At 38.5% G+C, this 23314-nt stretch overlaps 1 protein-coding gene and 1 long non-coding RNA gene across 4 annotated transcripts in view; one reads left to right on the top strand and one right to left on the bottom strand.

Moving 5' to 3' along the window:
* MIB1 (mindbomb E3 ubiquitin protein ligase 1) overlaps positions 1 to 23314 on the top strand; it is a 116762-nt gene that overhangs the window by 44306 nt on the left and 49142 nt on the right. For all 3 annotated transcript variants that reach the window (XM_030552902.1, XM_030552900.1, XM_030552901.1), the window contains 2 exons: positions 644 to 841; positions 4368 to 4519. In XM_030552902.1, coding sequence (XP_030408762.1) covers positions 644 to 841; positions 4368 to 4519 — 350 coding nt within the window. The remainder of the gene's footprint in view (positions 1 to 643; positions 842 to 4367; positions 4520 to 23314) is intronic.
* LOC115646717 lies at positions 11369 to 17362 on the bottom strand. The gene is made up of 2 exons (XR_003999111.1): positions 16952 to 17362; positions 11369 to 16842 (listed from the first exon to the last, which is right to left on the bottom strand). It is a non-coding gene; the product is annotated as an uncharacterized LOC115646717 (long non-coding RNA).

Here is a 23314-nt window from a genome sequence, read left to right on the forward strand (position 1 = left end):
CCGTGCGCTGCCCCTGCCCACCTCAAGCTCTGGCTCTGGATCTTCCATTGGCTGGGAACTGCGGCCAATGAGAGTAGCGGGGGCAGCGCCTGGGGCAGAAGTAGTGCACATAGTTGCCTGGCCGTGCCTTCTCCTGGGAGCAGTAGGGACATGTCACTGCTTGCAGATGGCCACCAGAGGTGAGCTCTGCCCAGATCCGGCACCCTGAAACTCTCCTGTGCCTCAGCGCCCTGTGCTGAGCCTCATCCCGCACCCAAATTTCCTCCCAGATATATACTCTTAGTTAAGCAGAATTTTTCACTAACCAGCTCCCCCATATTCCCTCAACATGCCGGTTAACAAAGCTTTTACTGTTGTAGATAAGTAACAGTCCACTCGTTGTGAGATGTAGGTAATGTTTCAGTTTTCGTCCTTGATCATTGCATATTGCACATAGATGTGTGTTCAGCTTCTGTTGCTGGGGCTTGATCGGTTTTGAACTAATTTCATACAGATTAGCTGAGTGATTGAGTGGTGCCCTGGACAGCTTTTTCTCTAATTGTGAAAATGCAGTAAAGATCCCTTAATTGATCATTTTGAAGTAAGCTTTTTATAATTGTGTAGTACAAACGGAATTTGTTTCAAATCAATGTTTACACTTTAGGACAAAGATGGAGACAGGGCTGTTCACCACGCAGCTTTTGGAGATGAAGGTGCTGTGATAGAGGTTTTGCACAGAGGCAGTGCAGATTTGAATGCTCGCAACAAACGAAGACAGACTCCACTTCATATTGCTGTTAACAAAGGTCATTTACAAGTTGTGAAGACTTTACTGGACTTTGGCTGTCATCCTAGTCTCCAGGTAAAACAAACTTTGACTTTCATTTTTTGTCTTCAAACTAAGTTTTATGCAAATATAGTATATGGATGCTGCATGTAGATGTATAAATCTTCCTATTAAGGCTGTTACATTGAATTGTTTTCTTTATTTCATATTGACATTTAAAACGCACCTTGTTCTAGACATGTGTACAATATTTTAAGCCTATATAGATTGGGTCAATGTACAAATATGTTTAACATGCAGATTAACTCTCTTCATCTAGTCAGCACCCCTTATCCTCCCCACATATGTAATCTGGTAAGAGAGGCTTTGCAGCATGACGTAAAGGCCAGCAAATTTAGAATCTGTTAGAAAAAGGGAGAAAACAACTTCCAGAGTTGAACCCATCAGGTATGTCTGCCACAAGACTTCCATTCAAACATGAAGTCTGTTATTGAGAGCCTCTGCTGTGATGGTATTACATAGTGAGGAAAAACTGCTTCTGTAAACTAAACTAATTGGAAACTAGTGCAAATGGTACTGCAAAAGGGAGAAATACTGCCTCAAAAATGAACAAACAAAACCCCACTTCTAAATAAGCAGACAGTTACATTCTGCATGAGCTGAAGCTTCAACATAGCTGCATGCACAGTGCATTGCATGTGTAAATCTAAAGATGAAAAAGGATGGATAAATGTGCTGAGGTCAGCATCTGAAAGAAAAGGTTGTAAAGCCCTAGGCAAATATGAATGATACAACACATTTCTACTGTTGCCATCTGGATATCCTTGTGCTTCAGACTCCACCAGTGTTTCCTGTTTGTGCAGCTTGGAAAAAAGAGATGAGAACTTTCTTAAAACAATTAATGTAGTAATTGCTATTTACTCAGTTTATTTCCTCCTGGCCTACTACTTCCATCTTACTAGGGCTGAGGTATTATTTACAAGTATTACTTCCATCTTGCTGAAGTAGAGTCTTAGCTAGTGAACTTTAATCCAGACCCCAGTTTCTGTGAAGTATTGGATATAACAACCAGCCTGTTCTATTTGGCTCAATAATAGGGGCAATTGGATGAAATTCAAATGGCCTGTGACATAAAGGAGGCTGGGCTATATCTGTTGCTCCCTTTGGTCCATAAACTCAATGAATCTATGAAACTACACCATCTGCAGGCAATGAAAATCCCTACGACAATAAAACATTTTCAGATTCTGCACATGTGCAGAGAAGTCCAATGCACATGCAGTTAAGCAATTGATTTCACTGAGATAGACGAGAATACAGAAGGCATTTGGGGTTGGGACTTGGCTGTAGCTAACTGGCATGTTCTTTAGCTCTCAAGCCAACCCACTGCACAAAGGAAAACAGTGTAGTCTACATACAATAAGCTCAAGAAATCTGATTGGTTGGAATGAGTAAACTATATCATTTCATTTTGGTGGGCCAGTGCAGGATGTTTGCCAAATTTGGCAGATATTGCAGTTTTGGTGACTGCTATTCCCACAGTAAAAATCTAAGGGATCCTTTTTACACTCTGCTGCAGTGTCCTGCTAATTGAGAAACACTAGTGGTGAAATACTGGCCCCACTGAAGTCAATTGCAAAACTCCTGTTGACTTCAGTAGGGCCAGGATTTCACCCAGAAACATAAATCCAGAGAATATGCATCTCTGCAGCAGTACAATGAACTCAACTAAACACATTTTCCTACTGTAGACGTTATAGGAAGCTTATTTTTAATTTAAATTGTTGGCTTTTGGAACAAATTATGCACAAGGTGTTTTGCTTTTGGAGTAATGGTGTATTTTTTTCTTTAATTTGGACTTTTCAAAACTAAAACCCCAGAAAGCTAAAAATGAATATAAATTATTTGGTCAGGTGTGTGCTGAAAAATTTCTGGCACCTTTAAACCATGTATTGTCTTGTTGGTACAAGCCCTAAATTATTTATAAAATTTAATGATGCCCCATGAAAGCTTCCCTTTTGCTTCATTTAACATACAGCCTTGCACAAAGTTTAACTATCCTGAGGGGGTGCACATTTTTCATTAGTCTGCTTTGTTCATATTATTTTTATTAGAGGAGGTTTTAGCTTGAATTTTTGTATGACAGTTGTTTAAATTTATGAAATATATATTTGAAATTCATGCTAGTAGACATTTAAATTTTTATAATTCATGAACTTGAATTGTTTTAATGTCTAACTTTTTGTGATGCGTGACACTTTTTATAGCAAATACATGCAGAAAACATGGCAGTTAATGAGTTTTGTAGGTGATACTGAACTACAAATTGCCTACATACTTGAAAAATGTGCATAGCTCTTCATTGTGTGCAGATCACACAGATCTACCTCTGCTCCAGACCTGAGTCTGTCTGTGTCTCTGACATCTCCTCATGGATATTCAGCAGACAGCTAAAGCTCAACATGACAATAACAGAGCTCTTAATTTTCCTTCTCCCTGCTTCTTACTCTCACTCACTGTGAACAGCACAACCATCTATTGCTCAGGCCTGTAACCTCTTTGATTCAGACCTTTCTCTAGCTCCTCACATTCAGGCTATGTGTAAATCTTGTTAATTTTTTTTCTGTATAACGTCTCGGATACAGCCTTTCCTACCCATCCACACAGTTAAAACTTTTGACCAGGATCTGATGAACTCATGTCTTAGTCACTGCAACATTATTTTCCCTGGTGTTAATGTTGCATTCTTGCCCCAATCATCTACTCAGAATGCTGCTACAAATCTTTCTGCTAATGTGTTGCTTTGACATGTTGTCTGTCTTTGCATCCCTGCACTGGCTACCTCTTCTCTGTTGTATCAAACATAAACAACATGTCTTCATTTTCGAGGCCCTTGATGCCCTATCCTCATCCTACTTATCATCTTTATCGAGATGTCAGCTCCCGCCTCTGCTAGGCCAATAATTCCAGCCTCGTCACTCACTTGTTAACTTTTTAAAAAAGCACCTTTATGCTTTCTTACGTGCTTTCCCTCACTATTGTGGCAAGATCTCCTCATAAACAACTGCAAAGTTACCTCCTCCAAATTCCTCCGTAAAACCGTCTTCTGCCGTGAAACCTACATAAAGCTTGATAAGTGGGCCACTGGTGTTCTGAGACAATTACCTATCATGCTGATTAATATTGTATCATTGTTCCCTTCTACTTCCCTTTCTGTCTTACATTTAAATTATAAGCTCATTGGGGCAGTGACAGTCTGTTTTGTATTTTGTTTTGTTTTGTATTTATGTGGTACATAGTTGTATGGTGTCCTGGTCCTAGATGCTATAGTAATGCAATTAATAAATAAATATTAACTTCTCCTTCAGACTGTCCTCGTTCTGTGATTAAACTTCACAAAAACTATTTTGACCAAAAAGCAGTGTAAAGTGTGCAGACTGGACTGAAGTTATACTTTTTAAGTGCTGGAAAACGGTATTAAAGTTATCTTGTATTTGCATCTCATTAGTTCCTATAGTGACATGTGAGACCTTCTTTTCCCATAAATTTCCTTTTTAAATAGGTAAATATGGAAGCTGAAGAAAATCATTTCTGTTTTTAGGATTCTGAAGGTGATACTCCGCTCCATGATGCGATAAGTAAAAAGCGTGATGACATCCTGGCTGTACTGTTAGAAGCTGGGGCAGATGTTACTATTACAAACAACAATGGATTTAATGCTCTCCATCATGCTGCGCTAAGAGGGAATCCCAGGTAAAGTCTTGTTGTCATTAGTGTTTAGTTCATGATGTTTGATTAAAGGAGGAAAAATGAGAAAACATTCTGGTATTTCTGTAACTTTTATAGTAGATTTATTATGCTGAAATGTAGCAAGCCAGATTTTTACCCAAAAATGAAATTTTGGAGAGAGACTTTATGTAAAAATGGTTCAGCTATTGAGTATGAGAAGGAAGGGTGAGACGGTTGGCTATGTGGTGAGGGGAAGGAGATGCTCTCCCAATCATTTTAAAAAACATTTTTGTATACATCCATTAAACTGTTCTATAGCTGGAACAACTGAGGGTAAAAAGTTGAAATTTTGAATGGAATGAATATTAAGAAGAGTCATTGAGTATTTCAGTGAAAATTTGAGATTTGAGAGTTAGGAGGCTTTGAAAACTGTATTTTGCACATGCACAATAACTGAAATAGAGATGTTTTTAACAACTTTCTACCAATGGAAGGAAGGTTGGTTGGGTTGTGCATACATGTATGGTAGATACATATACTTGGGAATGTGGGTATTTAAGAAATTGTGCAGTGAGCAAGGGCTCCATGGGAGCACAGTGGTTTGCATGGTTAATTGTATTCTCACATGAGCGTCTAATAGTGCAACGTATGCTCCGAATGAAGCAAAGGCTGTCCTGGCCTAATTAATTAATTAAAAAATATTAGCCTAGGACTTTTCGTAAAAAGTACTGTGGGGGAATAGTAGATGTTCAGATATGAGAATGCCATGTAAAAGCAGCAAAGAATCCTGTGGCACCTTATAGATTAACAGACGTTTTGGAGCATGAGCTTTCGTGGGTGAATACCCACTTCGTCAGTCGAAGTGGGTATTCACCCACAAAAGCTCATGCTCCAAAACGTCTGTTAGTCTATAAGGTGCCACAGGATTCTTTGCTGCTTTTACAGATCCAGACTAACACGGCTACCGCTCTGATACAGAATGCCATGTTTATGGTACCATATGTATCCTTACCTCTGTCCCCTTGTGTGATTATAACATTCATGTCTTGAGTCATCTGATCTTAAGTTACTATTTTTCAAGTAACAATGTAATATATCTTTATAAACCTCAGTGAATGAGGCACAGATTTGCAGGAGTCTTCATGTAACGCGCTATGAGTACTGTAAGTTGCTGAGTGAGTGTGGATTCCTTAGCATAGTAATGAGTTTTTTTCTGTCTGCCGTATGTAGACTATTATACATCAGTAGATGAAGTTGCATGTGTAAGCTTATAGAAACATTGTGTAATATTTAAAAAATATGTGGTCATGTCGTTAAAGATTGTATTATTCACACTCATAAATAGGCAGTTTTGGGTTGCAGGTACAACTGTAACAATGGCATTATGTATCAGAGGGGTAGCCGTGTTAGTCTGGATCTGTAAAAGCAGCAAAGAATCCTGTGGCACCATATAGACTGACAGGTGTTCTGGAGCATGAGCTTTCGTGGGTGAATACCCACTTTGTCGGATGCATGCTCCAATGGCATTATGTGATTTGAGTGGTTAACCATGTAACCATAATGTCTTAATCTTTTCTGTTTAGAATAGTACAAACTGATTTACAAAGCAGAGTTACAAGATTATTCCTCTAAAGCCCTGTACAGAGTAAAGTGAGCATGTTTAAGTTTGTCATGCTAAGTTTGACCCTGATGGTACAATAATTTAAAACATCAACACTATGTATTTATAATAGCATATTTATTGAAGTAGATTTGCCATTTTTCACCTGTGCGCAACAGCTCATTCTTTAATTGTTGATCTGTAAGCATGTTTTGTTGGGTTCAAAATCTTCATTTGTATATAATAATTCTAGTGGTTGGCTTTTTTGCATGATTTAAGCTGTTTGGAAAGCTTTCTCTGTCACTGCTTCTGAAGAGCTATTTATGGATAAATGGAGTTTCAGTCCAGCACTTTCATTAGTATTAAGTGCAAATATAATGGAAAATGTGATGTCATTTGCATGCAACTAAATCAGCATTTTATGAATAAATGAAGTGTTAATATTTTTATTTCATTGCTTGTTTGAGCTGAAAGGTAATGGAATTGTTTAGTAACAGAAAAGCTAATGGAGTTGGAGGTGTAACTATGGGTATTGCTTGGCCTGTAGAATCTTTACTATTTTTTGGGTAATACATAGGAAGAGAACCACGATTGACTTTTAACTCTTACGTTATCATGACTGGCAGTTAGGAAAATATTTACTTGTAAATTGCAATGTCCATATGGAATTAGATGCACATATAAACACAGAACCAGATAGTAACAGTGTTAGTTGTTTTGAATGGAACTGCACTTTAATCCAGTGGAAATGTTATAAAGAATAGGAAAAATTGCACTCAAATTTTTCTACAGCACTCATTGCCATAGTATCTAAGATAGGAAACACTTCAAGGAGCTAATGAAGTCACTGAACATGACTAGCTGCACTCATTTGAAGGCACTTGCCTTTCTGACTACCAGAATCTGAAGCCTTGGCATTTTGCTAGATTTGTCAGTGCTCTTTGATATCTAGGTAGCTCCTTGATATCTGGCGGGAGGGATAGCTCAGTGGTTTGAGCATTGGCCTGCTAAACCCAGGGTTGTGAGTTCAATCCTTGAGGGGGCCACTTAGGGATCTGGGGCAAAATCAATACTTGGTCCTGCTCGTGAAGGCAGGGGCTGGACTCAATGACATTTCAAGGTCCCTTCCAGTTCTAGGAGATAGGATATCTCCATTAATTATTAAAATTAAAGCAGTAGCCAAAAATACCATCTTCTGTCTCCAGCTTGCCAGGATTCAATGGCTATTGCTCTGAGGACCCTGCCTAGTGACTGTGATCCATATGTTCTTCACCGCAAGATCAGATTTCTTGTATTTGGGGTCAAGACCACTCTTACTCATTGAGACAACTGCTTATTGGGCCACTGAAGCTGTCTGATCCGGGGGGGGATTTTGGGAGTTAGAATCCTTTTCTTCATGATGGAACCCAGTGTGGCGAATGAGCTCTACTCTGACAGTTCGCAGAGTGTGGTGCAAACAGGACCGGCGCTAGGGGTTTGAGCGCCCTAGGCAGACGGCAATTTCGGCGCCCCTCGTGCTGGTCCCGCGGCTCCAGCAGAGCTGCCGCAGTGGTGCCTGCAGAGGGTCCGCTGGTCCGTGGCTCCGGTGGAGCTGCCGCAGTCATGCCTGTGGGCGGTCCACCGGAGCCGTGCGAGCAGCCGACCATCTGCAGGCACCACTGCGGCAGCTCCACCGGAGCCGCGGACCAGCGGACCCTCCTCAGGCACCACTGTGGCAACTCCACCGGAGCTGCCTGCCGCCCCCTCCGGCAAAATGGTGCCCACCAATTATTCTGGTGCCCTAGGCGATTGCCTAGGCTGCCTAAATGGTAGCGCCGGCCCTGGGTGCAAACCTACATTTCATAGAAGCATTCCTGCAGTAGCAAGCTTAAGAACAGTGATTGAGACGTGGGAAAATATTCCAGGTAGAAGTGATTGATTGAACCCTACAGTGATACCTGGATACTATTGTGACTGAAGAGGAAAGGGTAGATTTATGTAGGTGCTTGAGCCACACAAGCACCTACATAAATCTAAGTGGTTTTTCTTTTAATCTCCTTTTCTTCTTTCCTAACCAATAGAAGAAATAGTTCGATTATTTCATACATTTTTTGTATGAGTAGATGAGTATTTTCCACATTGATATGGGAAGAAATTAAGAGAAAATCTCATGAGGTTTGCATTTTGTTCTGAAATTTTCATGGCCCCTCGTCACTTGCCAGAGTGGCTTATGTAGTCCCAGGTGCAGTTTTGTATGCAGCACTCACAAACTTCTACTATTGGTTGTCCGTTTCATTACCCTCCTGCCAGCCTCTTCCCAGTTAAAACTAGGGAACTATTAGCTCAGGTACTTTGTTCTTAACTGTTGTGTTGTATCACATATAGCATGGCAGTGTGTTGAATAGAAGAGACATAAACTATTTAAATCTTTGAGTCAAAACAAGAACATTAACTTCATCTGGAAATAAATTTAAAGCTAGTGCTGTCTTTGCACCTCATGAATTGCCATGGTGTTGTGAAATCTTGGTGTTTTACTAGATTAACTATCATTTTCACATAGCTTGAAGCTATATACTTGCGTGCAGAATATTGTAGTAATCTAGTCTTAAGAAGACAGACATGAGTGTGAAGACCACATCACAAAAGGACCCAAACCTCTTCCCAAATTTAGATAGGTTTAATTTACTTCAGAAGTGCTTGGATTATACAGCAACGCTTACTATTAAAAGGTTAGATGAATGGTGGCAAAAGATTCCTTGACACTTGCCAAGTGGGCATCCAGAAGCAGCTGTGTGTCTGCTACACCCCTACATTCCACTTTATGACAGGTTGCTAGTCCTACTAATAAACAGCAGGCAGACCTCTTTAAGAGCAACTGTGTAAACCTTACTAGCATCTTCAAGTCTGTCAACACCTTGTCAGTAGTATTGAAGGCAGTTGTTCTAAAAGACTTGCCATAGACATTTGACTCCCAGATTGTTCCCCACCACAACTATTGTGTTTTTCCCTCATGAGGGGAGACGCCAGGATAGTATGGCGATGGGGTCATACAGCTAAGGACTCTTAGAAGTTTCTGGAAGAGTTCTGTCATGACTTAGTCTCCCCCACCCTCAGGCCTCCCAGAAATAGATTTGATAGTTGATGTGTCAGTAAAGCAATGTTATTTGTTTGAATAAAGGTTTAACAACCTTTTTTAAAAATTGGTCTCCAGCAGTGGCCTCTGCCACCTCTCGTTTGGCATTCACCTGCAAGTAGGGGCCTGGAACTGATGCCCATTGTGGCTCATACATTCTAGCATCGCAAGAGTGACAGTGAACATTATGGCTGAAACTCAAGCAAAGATAACCGCTCTCCCCACAAAAAAAAAAGATCAACCAACAAGCTGTTTGTGCTACCACTCTACAGAGACCATTAAGTTAACAGAGCAGTACACTACCATATCCTTCACTTTTAGCCTCACTCTCAGAAAACCTTGTGCAAATTTGTCAATTTTGAGTACCAACATCATTTGGTCACAGGAGATAGAGGCATGCTATTGTAAAATTACAGTTTAGCTTTTATACTGATAGCTTTACATGTCTGTAGATCATTGAGGTAAATGTGGTTCAACTTTGTTGATATTATTAGCCTATTATATCTAGCACATTGAATTATGTTGAATTGCAAGGTTTTAATATATTGCCATTTCACTGATTTTTAATTTGATCTTTGCTTATTTCCTAATACTTTCTTTCTAATGTTTTGTTTTAATTAATCTGAAAAATCACTAAATGTTTAATTGATTTTGGATATTTAGTAGAAAATATTTAATTAAAGTAAGACAGTAAATAGTTACTGTAGTTTTAGATCATTCAGAATTTTTTTCTCTGCATTTATCCTTCTGTGAAAGTGCGCTTGTGCGGACATAGTAAGTGTCTAAATGATCGTATGTTGATTACAGCCAGTAATCAACATCTTAATGTTTGAGTTTTAATTATTGTAACAAGTAGATATTTTACCTTTGTGTGTGTACACATATGAAAGAACAATCAGTACAGAATAAGAGTTTTCTTGGCTTTTGTAGTAGTATGTGAAATTTATACGATACAGGATACCTGATTCTATATGTGCCATAGATATACTTCTTGCTTTAAGGAATTCCTGAGTAAGAAGAAACTATTATGTTCAAGATAGATGGAGGAACTGTGTAGAAATTTCATTTTTATTTAACAGAGAACCTTGTTAAAATGTTTGAGTCCACCTAAATAGACCACATTGTTACAAACTCATTAGCTTCAGCCTTTTCCCCCTAAAGATTATGAACCCCATTGTTGAAAGTTGTAAAGACATTTTCCCTAATTTTGAGATATGTCCCTTTCTTATTACTTAACCAAATTTTACAAGCACCAAATAGAAACAAAAATAGAAATTGAGTATATATTACGGGTCAATCATATATTTTCCAAATTACCATAACCATGGTTATATTTAACTTGTCCAGAAATCTTCTGTTGCTTCAAATATTTTGAGCTAAAGAATGTAGCTGTGAAGAGTGAGTGAGTGCACGTGTCCCTATAGCCGCAAACGTCTTGATTCTGCGTTCTGTCTTGGGAATAAAACTTAAAGAATAGTGCAATTAACATCTTAAATTGAATCACCTTTTTGCACAAAAGGACTTAAGTAATGGCCATACAGACTACCATCCTTTGTTGGGCATCCATATTACCAGTTCATCAAAGGAATAATTTAAAGTTATAATTTTAGTATAGTTTAGCGTTAAATGGGAACAGAAGCTGAATGTCTGACAGTAAGATGCACTTTTCAGATACTTTTCTTTAATAGCATATGGCATATATTTTGCTGCAGAGACTAATTTGTTCATAAACTAGTAAATACAATTTGGGAGATTTTACATGTCTTTAAAATGGAGTTGGAAATCCTTTTGCTATTATCTGTTTTGGTATTTGTATTGGGTGAATCCATGTTATATATGGGTGAGATATTGAACTGTTTGGTGGTGATGGAATAGAGAAATGAGGGTGAGACCTGCAATTAGGTGGTGAATTAGAAAGTAGCATCAAGGTCAGGCACAAATGTATTAGCTGTTAATTGTAAATAATAATCTCAACATGTACAAGATACAAATTCAGTTGCTCCCCTGAGGAATTTCCTCTCTAGTACAATATGGTTAGAAAAAGAATACCTGTGAAGCAGAATAAATATGATAGTAGAGTACATTTCCCTCTCCCACCTCCCTTTTTATGTGTTTTTAAAGCAGGGGGGAGAAACCTTAAGAAAAAACAGGAAGCAGTACATGACTGAACAATCCATTTATTTGAATGCCTAATTTTTTTTGTTATAGAAATTAACATTGGACCATTTTTTTTACTAAATAAGAACAGAAAGTGAAACAAGTAATTCCACAAGTAATTGTTTATCTCGAAATACAGCCTTTAGGACATCCTGAAGTATAACTGAATACCATACTTTCACATTTGTTTCCTTCTGTTGACAGTGTGCATTTAATCTGTCCAGAATAGTTGAAGCATGTTCAAAGTTGCCATTATACAAGTGTTAAATCCATTATTGAAAATATTTGATGTCCTGTAGTGATCAATGCATAGCTACAGCTGGTTGAAGGGGACCAAATCCATTGAAGAGGTGATTTGGTTCCATTTTACCAGCTTTAGCAAAGCATTGGAGTGCAGGAAGGCTGTAACTTTTTATAACAAAACAGCTGAGTTGTTTTTTTTACTGTACAAGTGCAATTTTAAAAGTACACACATTTTTTCAGCTATAAATGTTACACTTATTGACACTTCGCTTTTAATTTTTAAAGTAATTGAAGATGTAACTTAATTCATTTTTGGAGGGAGGGCAGGAAGAAAACATTTATCCTAGAATGCTTATACAGTATACCAGTTTGTTCTCTCTCTTAGCATCTTTGTAGGCACAATTTGTAACTATAAACTAGTCTCGTGTCAAAGTAAAATTGCAGTATTAAACCTTTTTCCTTTTAATTGTTTAATTCTGGAGTAATGTTTGGATTTATGTTTAGGGCCACTTACATTTATTCCTTTTGCTCATTAAATTAAAGTGCACTAGAGAAAGCAACACTTCCCCCCCCCCCAATCTTTCTGCTGCTTTACAAGGGAATTTTTTTCTGTTTACACGTGCTTTCTCTTTCTGTACAAACACCTGATGTTATCAATCTGGAATTTTCTTTATCTAAAGCCCTTTTAGATGAAAGGTTCCTAAACACATTACATATCTTTTATAAGTAGAGTTAAACGTGCTATATTTCATGCATTTTCTTAAAGGTAATTTGTGCTGGTAAACTGAAGTAGATACACTAAACAGACACATACTGCATTTGAAAACCTGTGGGGGGGTTTTAAGCTTTGCCAGGGAGACATTAGTTCAAACCATGCACTAATAATGCTCCTGTCAAGTGTAGTCTTCATCTGTTTGTTGTGAGATCTAGTGATGAAATTTATGTAAATATATTTTTTACACCATCTATCCTAATAGAAACATAGCAGGTGTGTCATTTGAACTTAAGCATTAAAGACAGCTATAAAAGTGGCTTCTATTTTTACCAGTTAAACAGGAGCTGTTTTACAGATCCAGCTGCTCAAGTATGCTTTTGGATGGCAATACAGTTTCATGTACTGGCCATATCGGGGCAAAAATAGTGGCCATGGAAAACAGCAGTGTAGCATTTGATAATGTCAGCATCTGTTATCCCTGTCAGTCACACAGTTGAAATATTTGAGTTACAACAGTGTCAGCAGATGCCCAGAGTTCAGCATGTGCTCAGTTAAAATTGAACAGCTGATCTAAGTGATGGATGTGACATTTTAGAGTGACTGAGTATATTCTTAGAGATATGTCAACATGAGCTAGCAAGAAGCAATGTCAATATGTAATTTTAACTTTTATATCTCTCTGAGAACTGTCATTTTGTTTCATAGTAGAATTGCTGTCTTATTATGGCATAGCAAGAGAGGATTCAGCATCAGTGGCTCGTTATAAAGAACCTGTCACAATAAGTTTCATCTTTAGTAAAGATAGTCAGATATGTAGATTGAAACCTACATATCAAGTGCTGGCACAATAAGGAAAGCTTCAGAGAAGTAAATGAAGTTGTGTCCACTTACTCCCATAGTGAATTGGGCTCTCAGTCTGCAAATCTGTCAGTTACGAACCTAAAAGCTAAACAGCATTATGAAACCCAGTAGAGTTGCTAATAGTTTAGCTTTTTTCCATTATAAAACAGCCTGTAATTTGAAGGTTAGTATTCTATACAGACTGCATTCCAAGGTATTTTATCATGTGGAAAATAACTCAGACCAATTTATTAAAAATTACCTTATGAATACAGTTACGTTAGTTTGATTCCTTTTTATATAAGTGTAATTCTATAGTTCTGGCTAAATCCTTTTTAAAAAGAAATAGCTGGTGATATCTAATAATTTTTGGTATTTTGTAGTGGTTAAAATACGTCTCCTTTGAAAAACGGCACACATCCAATAAACTAATATTTTTGAAGGCATAATTATCCTTTGGGTCTCTTACATTTGTGATTTTCTTTTCCTGACACAAAAAATGATCCCAGAATTTAAAAATATTAAAATAAAAAAGTGAGCGGACTCAGAATCTTTATTCTTTAATCTGGGCCAATTGTGCCTTTTACGACAAGCATTTCTAATATGCAGGCATTGCTGTTCGTCGTCTCCCGTAATATCTATACATAGATGAGTAAGTGCAGCGCAAGTCATTCGTTACTTAAAAATTTCTTTGTGTTGAGTGATTATGTTGATGTGTTTTAGTTAACATTAATTTTAGAAATAAATGTCATGCTTCTGTTGACAGCTTCATCTTTCTCTTGTTTTCCATATAGTTTTTATAATTACAGCTTACCAAACTAGGGGTTTCATAATTTAAAACTGAAATTTTAGGTGAAGAATTGAAGGAGCAGCAGTATAAATTTGATAATTTCATATGTAATTCAGAATTGCTTAGCCAGTTTTGTTCAAATTAGACTACATTTTTCAGAATAATGTAGGAATCCTGTGTTCTGTCATTCCTGTGTTTTTATTTTGGAATCTGTCACTAGCCTTAATCCTCTGACTGGTAGCTGTGGCCTAGAAATCTCTGCATTGTCACTTTACATGCATGAACTTGACACTGCAGTTTATTCCATCCAAGCTCTGTGAGTTTAGTAATGGTTGATTTGGAGAAACCCCAAACTTATGTCTCTAAAATATTAGAATTTGTATATGGTAATTTAAAATTATTTTGAAAACATTTTTCTCTTCTGTTTGCTAAATCAGAGACCAACTGACAAGCAGTTTCTTATAACAGTGTTAATTATTACTAGACTCAGTGTCTACGGATTATTAGGCAAACTTAATTTTGGAATCAGAGCATGGTCTGCAGGTTTAAGATTTTTTAAAATCATATTCCTCATTTCTTTAGATAATCTTTAAAAAAAGTCTACTTTAGTTGAATAAAGTTAGGGTGAAAAATTATTCTGAATAGGACTGATAATCAGTTTTGTAAATAGGCTATATATTTCATCCAGAGCGTTCTAGTGTGACTATTTGCATTTCCAAACTAATTTTGAATTTATAAACAAAAACCCTGAAGTTTTGTTCATAACTTATCTACAACAAATAACAGAACTTTCTCTACCCACCCTCTGAATAAGTGACTTGGGATAATGTTTCAAGATTCATAAGCAGTAAGTGATTTTACTTTGGCAGTAGCGTCATTTGACCCTTACCAAGTTAATTTGTTAATTTGCCACATGAAAGTCATTCAAACAATAGGAGACCTGTTTCTTCCAGCTGCAGTTTAGTTTCCTCTTACTGGTCGTTCAGTGCCTGCCAAAAATACATACTTCTTTACATTCCATAGCATTGTATGTTCATATGGGTACATAAAGAAGTATGTACTCTGGGCAGGAATACATATAGTTGCTCAGCTATCTGTCAAGTGAATCTGAAAGTATTTTGCTTTTTCGTTCCTTTCCTTGTTAGAAGATGCAGAATGCATGTTGTCATTTCTTTGAAAGAACAATCTTATAATAAACTTGTAATAAGCTAACCTTTTTCTCTAAGACTGAACTTTTACAATGCAATTTACCTGCAAAGTGACTTAAAGTGTATTACGGTTCCATGTTCCGTGATGACATGGACATTTGAAGCACGTATCCAGATTTTTGTTGTTTCTTGGTGTTCATTCTGGTTAGCCAGTTTTGAAGGTAGAGATGTCATTGATGGGTGGCTTTGCAAAGTACTTTCCTGGAATGGATAATTGTAGTCCACCATAAGAACTTCAGTTTTCTTTGAGTCTTCTGCCAGATTTCCATGCTGGTATACAGATTGCATTTAGTATCCTGAAGGGAAGTATAAACTCATCTAATATGATGGAAGGAAATAACCTTCACCCCTTTCCCCGACTCAGAAAATCCTGTCCACTTCCCCCCAGGTCTAATATCTCTCTTTACTGCAGATCCAGACTTAGAACAAAAAACAAAACAGAGAAAAACCAAACTCCCACAGTGCTGATGATCCTGCTAATTGAAAAGATGATGAAACCGAATTTTAAAAAAAATGATTGTGGCAGGATTGGGCTTTTAGCGGGCCATAGGTCATACATATGTGAGAGCCAATGCTTATTCAGCACTTCTAAAATAGGTTTTTTGAGTTTGTGTAGTCGCTCACCTGCTTCAGTCGCAAAATCTTTTTCAGGCTTGCAATATCTGTGCCAGTTTACAAAAATGATAAATGTTCATCTGTTTAAATTGAATTTTATCCCCTTTCTTCCCATTTTGTTATGTGGTTCCGAGGTACACAATCAGCTTTTAGTTACCAGTAAACATTCAGTGTGCTGGCAGGATGTGACTTTTAAAGAGCTGACAGAAGTAGATTGACTGTCTAATTTATAGTTAGTAGATGTTTAAAAAAAATAAAGTTGGTGTCAGTTATAGTAGACTTTGCCTTTCCAGTGTTAGAAACGCTAATTTGAAATAAGCTTAAAAATTAGTAAATTTAATAGTCCAGAGAAAAGGGGAGAGCAGTGGAAGTAAAAATTTCTGCAGCCCATGACAAAAAGCTAGTGCAGCTGACAGAGAGCAAATCAGAGTGTGGCAGTAGCTAGCACAGTACTACAAGGAGAAACAGCAATGCAGCATTAGAATTACAGCGTGCACATTCTAGGTTTCAAATAGGTTGTTTTCTTGTACATCTAAGGTAGATAACTAAAAATCTACCAAATGTCTGGAGCTAAGCAGTGAATTACTGTACTATTGACGTCTTTAAAAAATAGTTTTAAAATGTTTGAGTTAGTTGTGATTTGTAAGGTACGGTGATGCTTTTCACTAAAATTAAATCATTTTAATTTTTAGAAATCATTGCATGGCAATACACTACCAGAGCATATCTCATGAAAGATCTGTCAAATATCTGCTGTGAAATTTGGATTAGAGTTGTCGCTAAGCCTGCTCTTTACACTACAAATGCTTGATACTTTAATACACTGAAATTAAGCTGTGCCCAGAATAGAGGTATGAATATAACAATAAAAACAATCTAGTAAATAATAGTTAAACATGCAGAAAGTCATAGGTATCCTTTAAATGTGCAGAATAACACAGGCCTCCTGGTGTTCTATTACCTGTAAGCTTAGTATCATGCAGCATTTGCAGTTGGAAGAGAGGTAATGACCTAGAGAGAGACATCAGCAGCAGCCATCTCATCCTGAGTGTTCGTCTGATTCAGCTCTTCATTATATGCGAGGGGGAGTAGGGGGGAAGTGTCAGTGAATACAGTACCTTACCACCTTAAATAGATAAAACTTCAAAGCAAAATAGTGTGAATAGTGAAGCTTACTTGGTGTTGCTACCTTTCTTGGATTGATAAAATATGGATGATGTTGCGTAGAAATTAATGCCTTGTGGCTGCTGGGCTAAGAATTAAGTGTCCAAGGAAAGATGCTAGAAAGCCCTGGGATGGTGAACTCAGCCCATTGGCAGATGAAAATAATCAGATAAAAAGTTGGAGTGACGAGAGGAAAAAAAAAAATCATCCAGCTCCTTAAATATTGCACCGCATCTGTTCATGCTTGAGGTTAAGTTTCCAGGCTTAACTGTAGGCAGATCTGTGTTGAAGCTACTTTCCATCTCCAGAGGTCAAGTCTGTTAGTGAGGTCAGGGCTCCCACATGCACACTACAGAAGAAACTAGCTGTATTTCCCACTCAGAGGGCATGAGCAAAACTGTTACAGCTTTATAGGCAGCTAAGCATTTGAAACATGCACTCCCAGGCAAACAGGCTCTCTTGTGCCTCTCTCTTCCCTGACCATATTTAGTCAACCATTGCAAAAAATAATCTCTCAGCTGTCGATTGTCGATCCAGAATCTGAGAGAGCCTCTATCTTGCTCTCTGCTCATTGATTATTCATCCTGCTGTCCTAACACTGTTTAACCATTTGTCCTGATATTTTTTTAGCACTGCCAAATAAAGCCGTCTCTCATGTTGCCACTGATATTTCCCAGATTTTCACTGAGCTTGCATTGCTACTAGTAAAGTCTAATGCGGCTGTCACCATACTTAGAAACGCTGTGGAGTTTTAAAAAAAAAAAGAAAAAGAAAAAGAAAAAGCTTTGGTAGTAGCAAGATAGGGTCTTTAGGCAGATATGAAACAATAAATATCCTTCTGCTGCCACAACAGATTGTGTAACCTGATTTCTTGATCAGTGAAAAGTGCTGTGAAGAAGAATAGGCTTTTTAGCCTCAGGACTAAGTGGCCTGTAGTTTAATTATATAACTAGTTTTAAGGTTTTTTTTTGAAAACTTACATTTTATTTAACCGATAAGTTTTGTGCTGTTTGCCTGTTCTACGCAAAATCAGAAACGATTTGGCAAATGGAAAACATTTGTGCTTTATTAACAAACAAATGATCATTATGTAGTGTCTTTATAATACTATCTGCATATATTTGCTTTTTTAAAAACTACTAACAAGCAGAGTGCCAGTATTTTAGAAAAATTTAAAATGTTTCCTGGTGAAGAAATTGTAAAAATATTCATTCTGCAGATTTCATTTCCATTCATGTAAACTGTCTTCTAACAAATACAGTAGCTATACTTTCAAAACTAAATTTTGAATTTTAATATAGGACAGTTATTTGCTTCAGAAGAGAGTAGCTAGGAGTAACTGCTGATCATCTTCACTTAAGTACCACAGACAGTAGTAAGTAAAACCAAAATAACTCAGTTAAGACTTCCTGTGTCTTTCTAGACAAAAATCCCTTTGGAAGAATATGCTTTGTGGTTCTTTGGGAAACAGTTATATGCACTCAGGTGCATCATAAATATTTTTGCCTGCAGAGAGAAAAGAGTAAATGCCAAATATAACCAAACAGTTCAATGTTTAGGATTAAATATAAGCCCCATAAATATAAGAAATCACTGCATCATTACCCCATCCTGACATAAGCAAGTGTTGCTTTTAATACATTGAGTTACAGTATTTTCAGGATAGAAGGGTTGAAATGCAAAAGATTGACTGGAAGAGACCAGTATTTTCTGAGGCTCTCCCCTTTTTTTGCTCCTTTGAGTGTAACTTGAATTAATCACATTGTGCAGCAACATCCTATTCAGTAGCCGAGGCTTCATCTGAGCTTTTCATTATAAATTCAGTGGCTTTCCCCTCACTTGTTTCAAAATCCACATGACACAGTGGCCTTAAAATTAGTGGATTAGGCCTAGGGCGAATGTATATTTCTATCAAATTTGAGCTAAATTGTACAAGGGGTTCTTGAAAGATAACACCATAAACAAGTGTATCCTAATGTTTTTAAAAAAACTTTCAAAGAACTGAAAAAGAGAACCTAGATTTTAGTTTTCAGCTAGCTGAGATCCAGTGAATATCATCAATGGTTACTTGATTAGTCAAACTTGAAAAGTTATTAACCTTTTTAAATAGGAAAATTGCTGTGACTCATCATTCTGGCAAGTTTAATATGGAGTGTAAAATGACTGATTGGAGTCCTAATCTTTCTTTCATACAAGTCTTTAGTCCTTTTCCTTAATGATAGACCTCAAAATGTAATTAAATTATTGGGCTGTTTTGTCATTGCTGAAAGAGAATATTCTCCTATTCTCAGTCTTATTTTAGAACCTTAACCAGAGAGGAAGGATGTCGTTGGTAAAGTATGTGATTTTGGGTATGGCTACATTTGGAATTTCAAAGCGCTGCCCCGGCAGCGCTGCGGGAGCACTGCCGCAGCAGCGCTTTGAAGTGTGAGTGTAGTCAGAGCGGCAGGCTGGGAGAGAGCTCTCCCAGCGCTGCATGTAAACCACATCCCTTACGGGTGTAGCGTGCAGCGCTGGGAGCTGTGCTCCCAGCGCTGCCGCCTTGATTACACTGACGCTTTACAGCACTGTATCTTGCAGCGCTCAGGGGGGTATTTTTTCACACCCCTGGGCGCGAAAGTTGCAGCACTGTAAAGTGAGTGTAGCCATGGCCTTTGAATCAAGAGATCTTGGGTCTCTTCCAATGTCATTCAGATTTTGTGGTGGTATATGCATGCCCTGTCCCTTGTCGGGGTGGGCAGGGTGTGTGCTGATACTGTGGCTACAGCCTACCAGACTATCTTGGGACTTGCCACAATGAGATTCATGGATCAGGGTCTAAGCAGCAGCCCTTGGGCATAGAGCAGTGTGGCCTAGTGGCTAGAGTCAATACCGCAGCCCTTGTGTTCAGGGCAGTGTGGCTTAGTGGCCAGAGTCAATATGGCAGCCGTCCGACACAGGATAGTGTGGCCTAATGGCCAGTACCTGGGGGGCCATCACCAGGAGAGTGGCGGCCTGGGCCCACCCGACTCCACTGTGTCCCGGCCCAGGGCCCTAACAGTAGTGGAATAGTCCACCACTGAGTCAGCAGGGAATCCCACCGAAACATGCTGACCTTGCACAGGTACAAGATACCACTCGCTCAGCCTTCCTGGATCACTTCCTACTGCGCTTCCTGAAGCTGCAGTCCATGGGACAGTGGAGTCTCTGGACACTTCGGCTGAGTTAATTCCCTGGGACTCCAATGGCTGCAGATCTCCAGCTCCAGCAGAGAAGGGCTGTGACAGCTCCTCAGCTGAAGCCTCAACCAATAGTCCTTCTTCTCCAATGGTCAGACCAGACTGAGCCAGGCCACTCCCTTTTATACTAGCACAGCATTTGAAGCATGCCAGTACAGTCTGAGGGGCCCTTCCTCCACCCATAGTGTGAGGTTAATCCCTTCCGGCCCAGTGCAGGGTATGCACACTCTGTCACAGACTTCTTGTGTGACACTGGGTAAGCACTTAATCTCTCTGCCTTAGTTTTCCATCTATAAAGTGGGGATACTTCCTTACCTCAGAGTCTGTGAATAATAAATTCATTACTGTTTGTGACATGCTCATATACAGTTGATGAACACCACCAAAAAGTCTATAGATAAAAACTACGTTTAAGCAATATTTATCTGCTGATTGATATTGCAGAAAGTGTAATATGTTGAAATTGTTAGAGCCATACTAAACAGGTGGGGAGTAGGGTCCAAAGCTGGGCCCACATAAAATGCACTGGTAAATGGCAAATATTGAGGGAGGAGGACCCCCTCACAACCCTCTCCCCCCCCACTTTTCCCTTTTGTTCTCATGAGGTTCTTACCCTTCTGAAAAGTAAACTGTAGTTTTCTCACTCTCTCCAAAATCAAAATCTCTCAGTGAAACTTAATTGGACATTTGAATTTTAATCCAAAATTCAGAAAATATCAACCAGTTCTAGTATATAACACTAGGTTAAATTGGAAAAATGACTAAGGCCATGCCTACACTAACACGTTGTCAAAACCTTTGCTGCCCAGAGGTGTAGAAAAAACATCCTCTTGTACACTATGGATAGTTCTCTGAAAATGTCCACTAAATGTCCAAAAGGGGTAAAAAAGGCTAACAGTATGTTAGGAGGTATTAGGAAAGGGATAGAAAATAATACAAACTATTGATGCCACTATATAAATCTGCGGTGCATCCATGCCTTGAATATTGTGTCTAGTTTTGGTCACCCCTTCTCAGAAAAGATATAGTGGATCTGGAAAAGGTTAAGAGTGATAAAGATAATCAAGAGTATAGAACGGCTTCCATATGAGGACAGACTAAAAAGAATAGGACTGTTCAGTTTAGAAAAGAAACAGCTGGGGACAGAGTAATATGATCTAGATCAGGGATCGGCAACCTTGGGCACGCGGCTCACCAGGGTAAGCACCCTGACAGGCCTGGCCAGTTTGTTTACCTGCCGCGTCTGCAGGTTCGGCTGATCGCGGCTCCCACTGCCCGTGGTTCGCCACTCCAGGCCAATGGGGGCTGAGGGAAGTGGCGTGGGCTGAGGGATGTGCTGGCTGCAGCTTCCCACCACCCCCATTGGCCTGGAGCGGCAAACCGCAGCCAGTGGGAGCCGCAATCAGCCGAACCTGCGGACACGGCAGGTAAACAAACTGGCCTGGCCCGCCAGGGTGCTTACCCTGGCCAGCTGTGTGCCAAAGGTTGCCAATCCTGGATATAGATCTATAAAATCATGAATGGTGAGAAAAAGTGAGTAGAGAAGTATGAAAGAGAAAATAAAAAAAAATAGGGATCACCCAATGAAATTAGTAGACAGCAAGTTTAATACAAACAAAAGGAAGTACTTTTTCACACAAGGCACAACTAATCACATGAAACTCTTTGTAGCTTGACAGCTTGTCTCTCTTACAAGTAGAAGTTGGTCCAATAAAATATATTACCTCACCCATTTTGTGTGTCTCATATCCTGGGACTAACATAGCTACAACCGCACTGCATACATTCATGAAGAATGGGTTCATCAATGGTTTTTAGTCAAGATGGTCAGGAATGCAACCACATAGTTGGGGTGACCCTCAATGTCTGATTACCAGAAGTTTGGAGTGGAAATAGGGTGGATCACTCCATTATTGGCCTGTTCTCTACACTCCCCTTGAAGCTCTGGTACTGGCTGCTGTCAAAAACAGGATACTGGGCAAGATGGGCTGTGGTTTGACCCAGTATGGCAGGTCTTATGTTCTTAATTTATATTAATACTGTAATAATCTTTAAATGCAATTTTAGTTTAGGGAGGGTGGCATGAATTTAGTATCTTAAAGCATTGAAAAATCTTATCTAGAATCTTCACAAATTTTAGATGAGCAGTATAACCTACACAAGCTAACTTTGTTTATGGTTATTGCTTAATTTATTGCTCTATAAAACAGTATTTAGGGCAATACTGTGCATGTTTTGCAAGCGTGAGAGATGAAAGCAAGGTTTTATATACATCAGGATTATGTTCCTGGTAAATACAGTAATAAGTTGTCTGTTTTCATTAGGACTTTGAAAATTGAATGCTGAAACAAATGTTGCATAAAAGGAAAGTAACATTTGTTCATCAAAATTACTTTGCCTTCTAGTGTAACACAGGGCTGTCCAAGTTAATACTGTTCTGAATGCTGATCATCTACTTGTTAGAATTTTGGTAGGAGCTGTATAAAGTCCTACAAGCTAAAGCAGTATGATAATAAAGGAAAGACTGTTGCATTATGAAACCAGAGCAGGGACTTACGGGACAAGGTAATTAGGAAAGGAAACCACTGGAAATCCTATAGAATTTGCCATTTTTGGCTGAAATATTAGCAAGATTCAAGGAGTTTTGTCATACATCCTTCTTAACTTCTTCCTCTGACCCAACTGCTTAGTACTGGCCGAAAGAAATCCTGAGATGCTATCCTCCAACCTTTCCCTTCAGGGATGGCATCCACCAGGTACAGTCCTCCACCTGCAAGTTGTTCACTAAGAGCAGCAAAGTAGAAGTAGCTTGCCTGCTATTAATCATAAACCTTGGATGCTATAATTTTCATTACACAATAGAAACCTATTCAGTATGTATTTTACAGCACACAAGTGTGTTAGGCAGTTCACAAGATAGTAAGACATAGTCCATTCCCCAAGGAGCTTACAATCTAACTTCAGATATGATACTTTGGAAGTTTGGGGCAACATAATAGTAGGGATGGACTGAAGGAGAAGTGACAGGAGTAACAACAATAAGATTGTTACTTAACAGCTAGTGCACAGCATGGTGTGTATAAAAATCTTTTCTATATGAATAAAATAAATGTAAAATGTATGTATTATTCACTTCTTGTAGGCATAATAACTTTAT

The sequence above is a fragment of the Gopherus evgoodei genome, chromosome 2 (genome assembly GCF_007399415.2).
Source record: "Gopherus evgoodei ecotype Sinaloan lineage chromosome 2, rGopEvg1_v1.p, whole genome shotgun sequence".
Classification (NCBI taxonomy): Eukaryota; Metazoa; Chordata; order Testudines; family Testudinidae; genus Gopherus; species Gopherus evgoodei.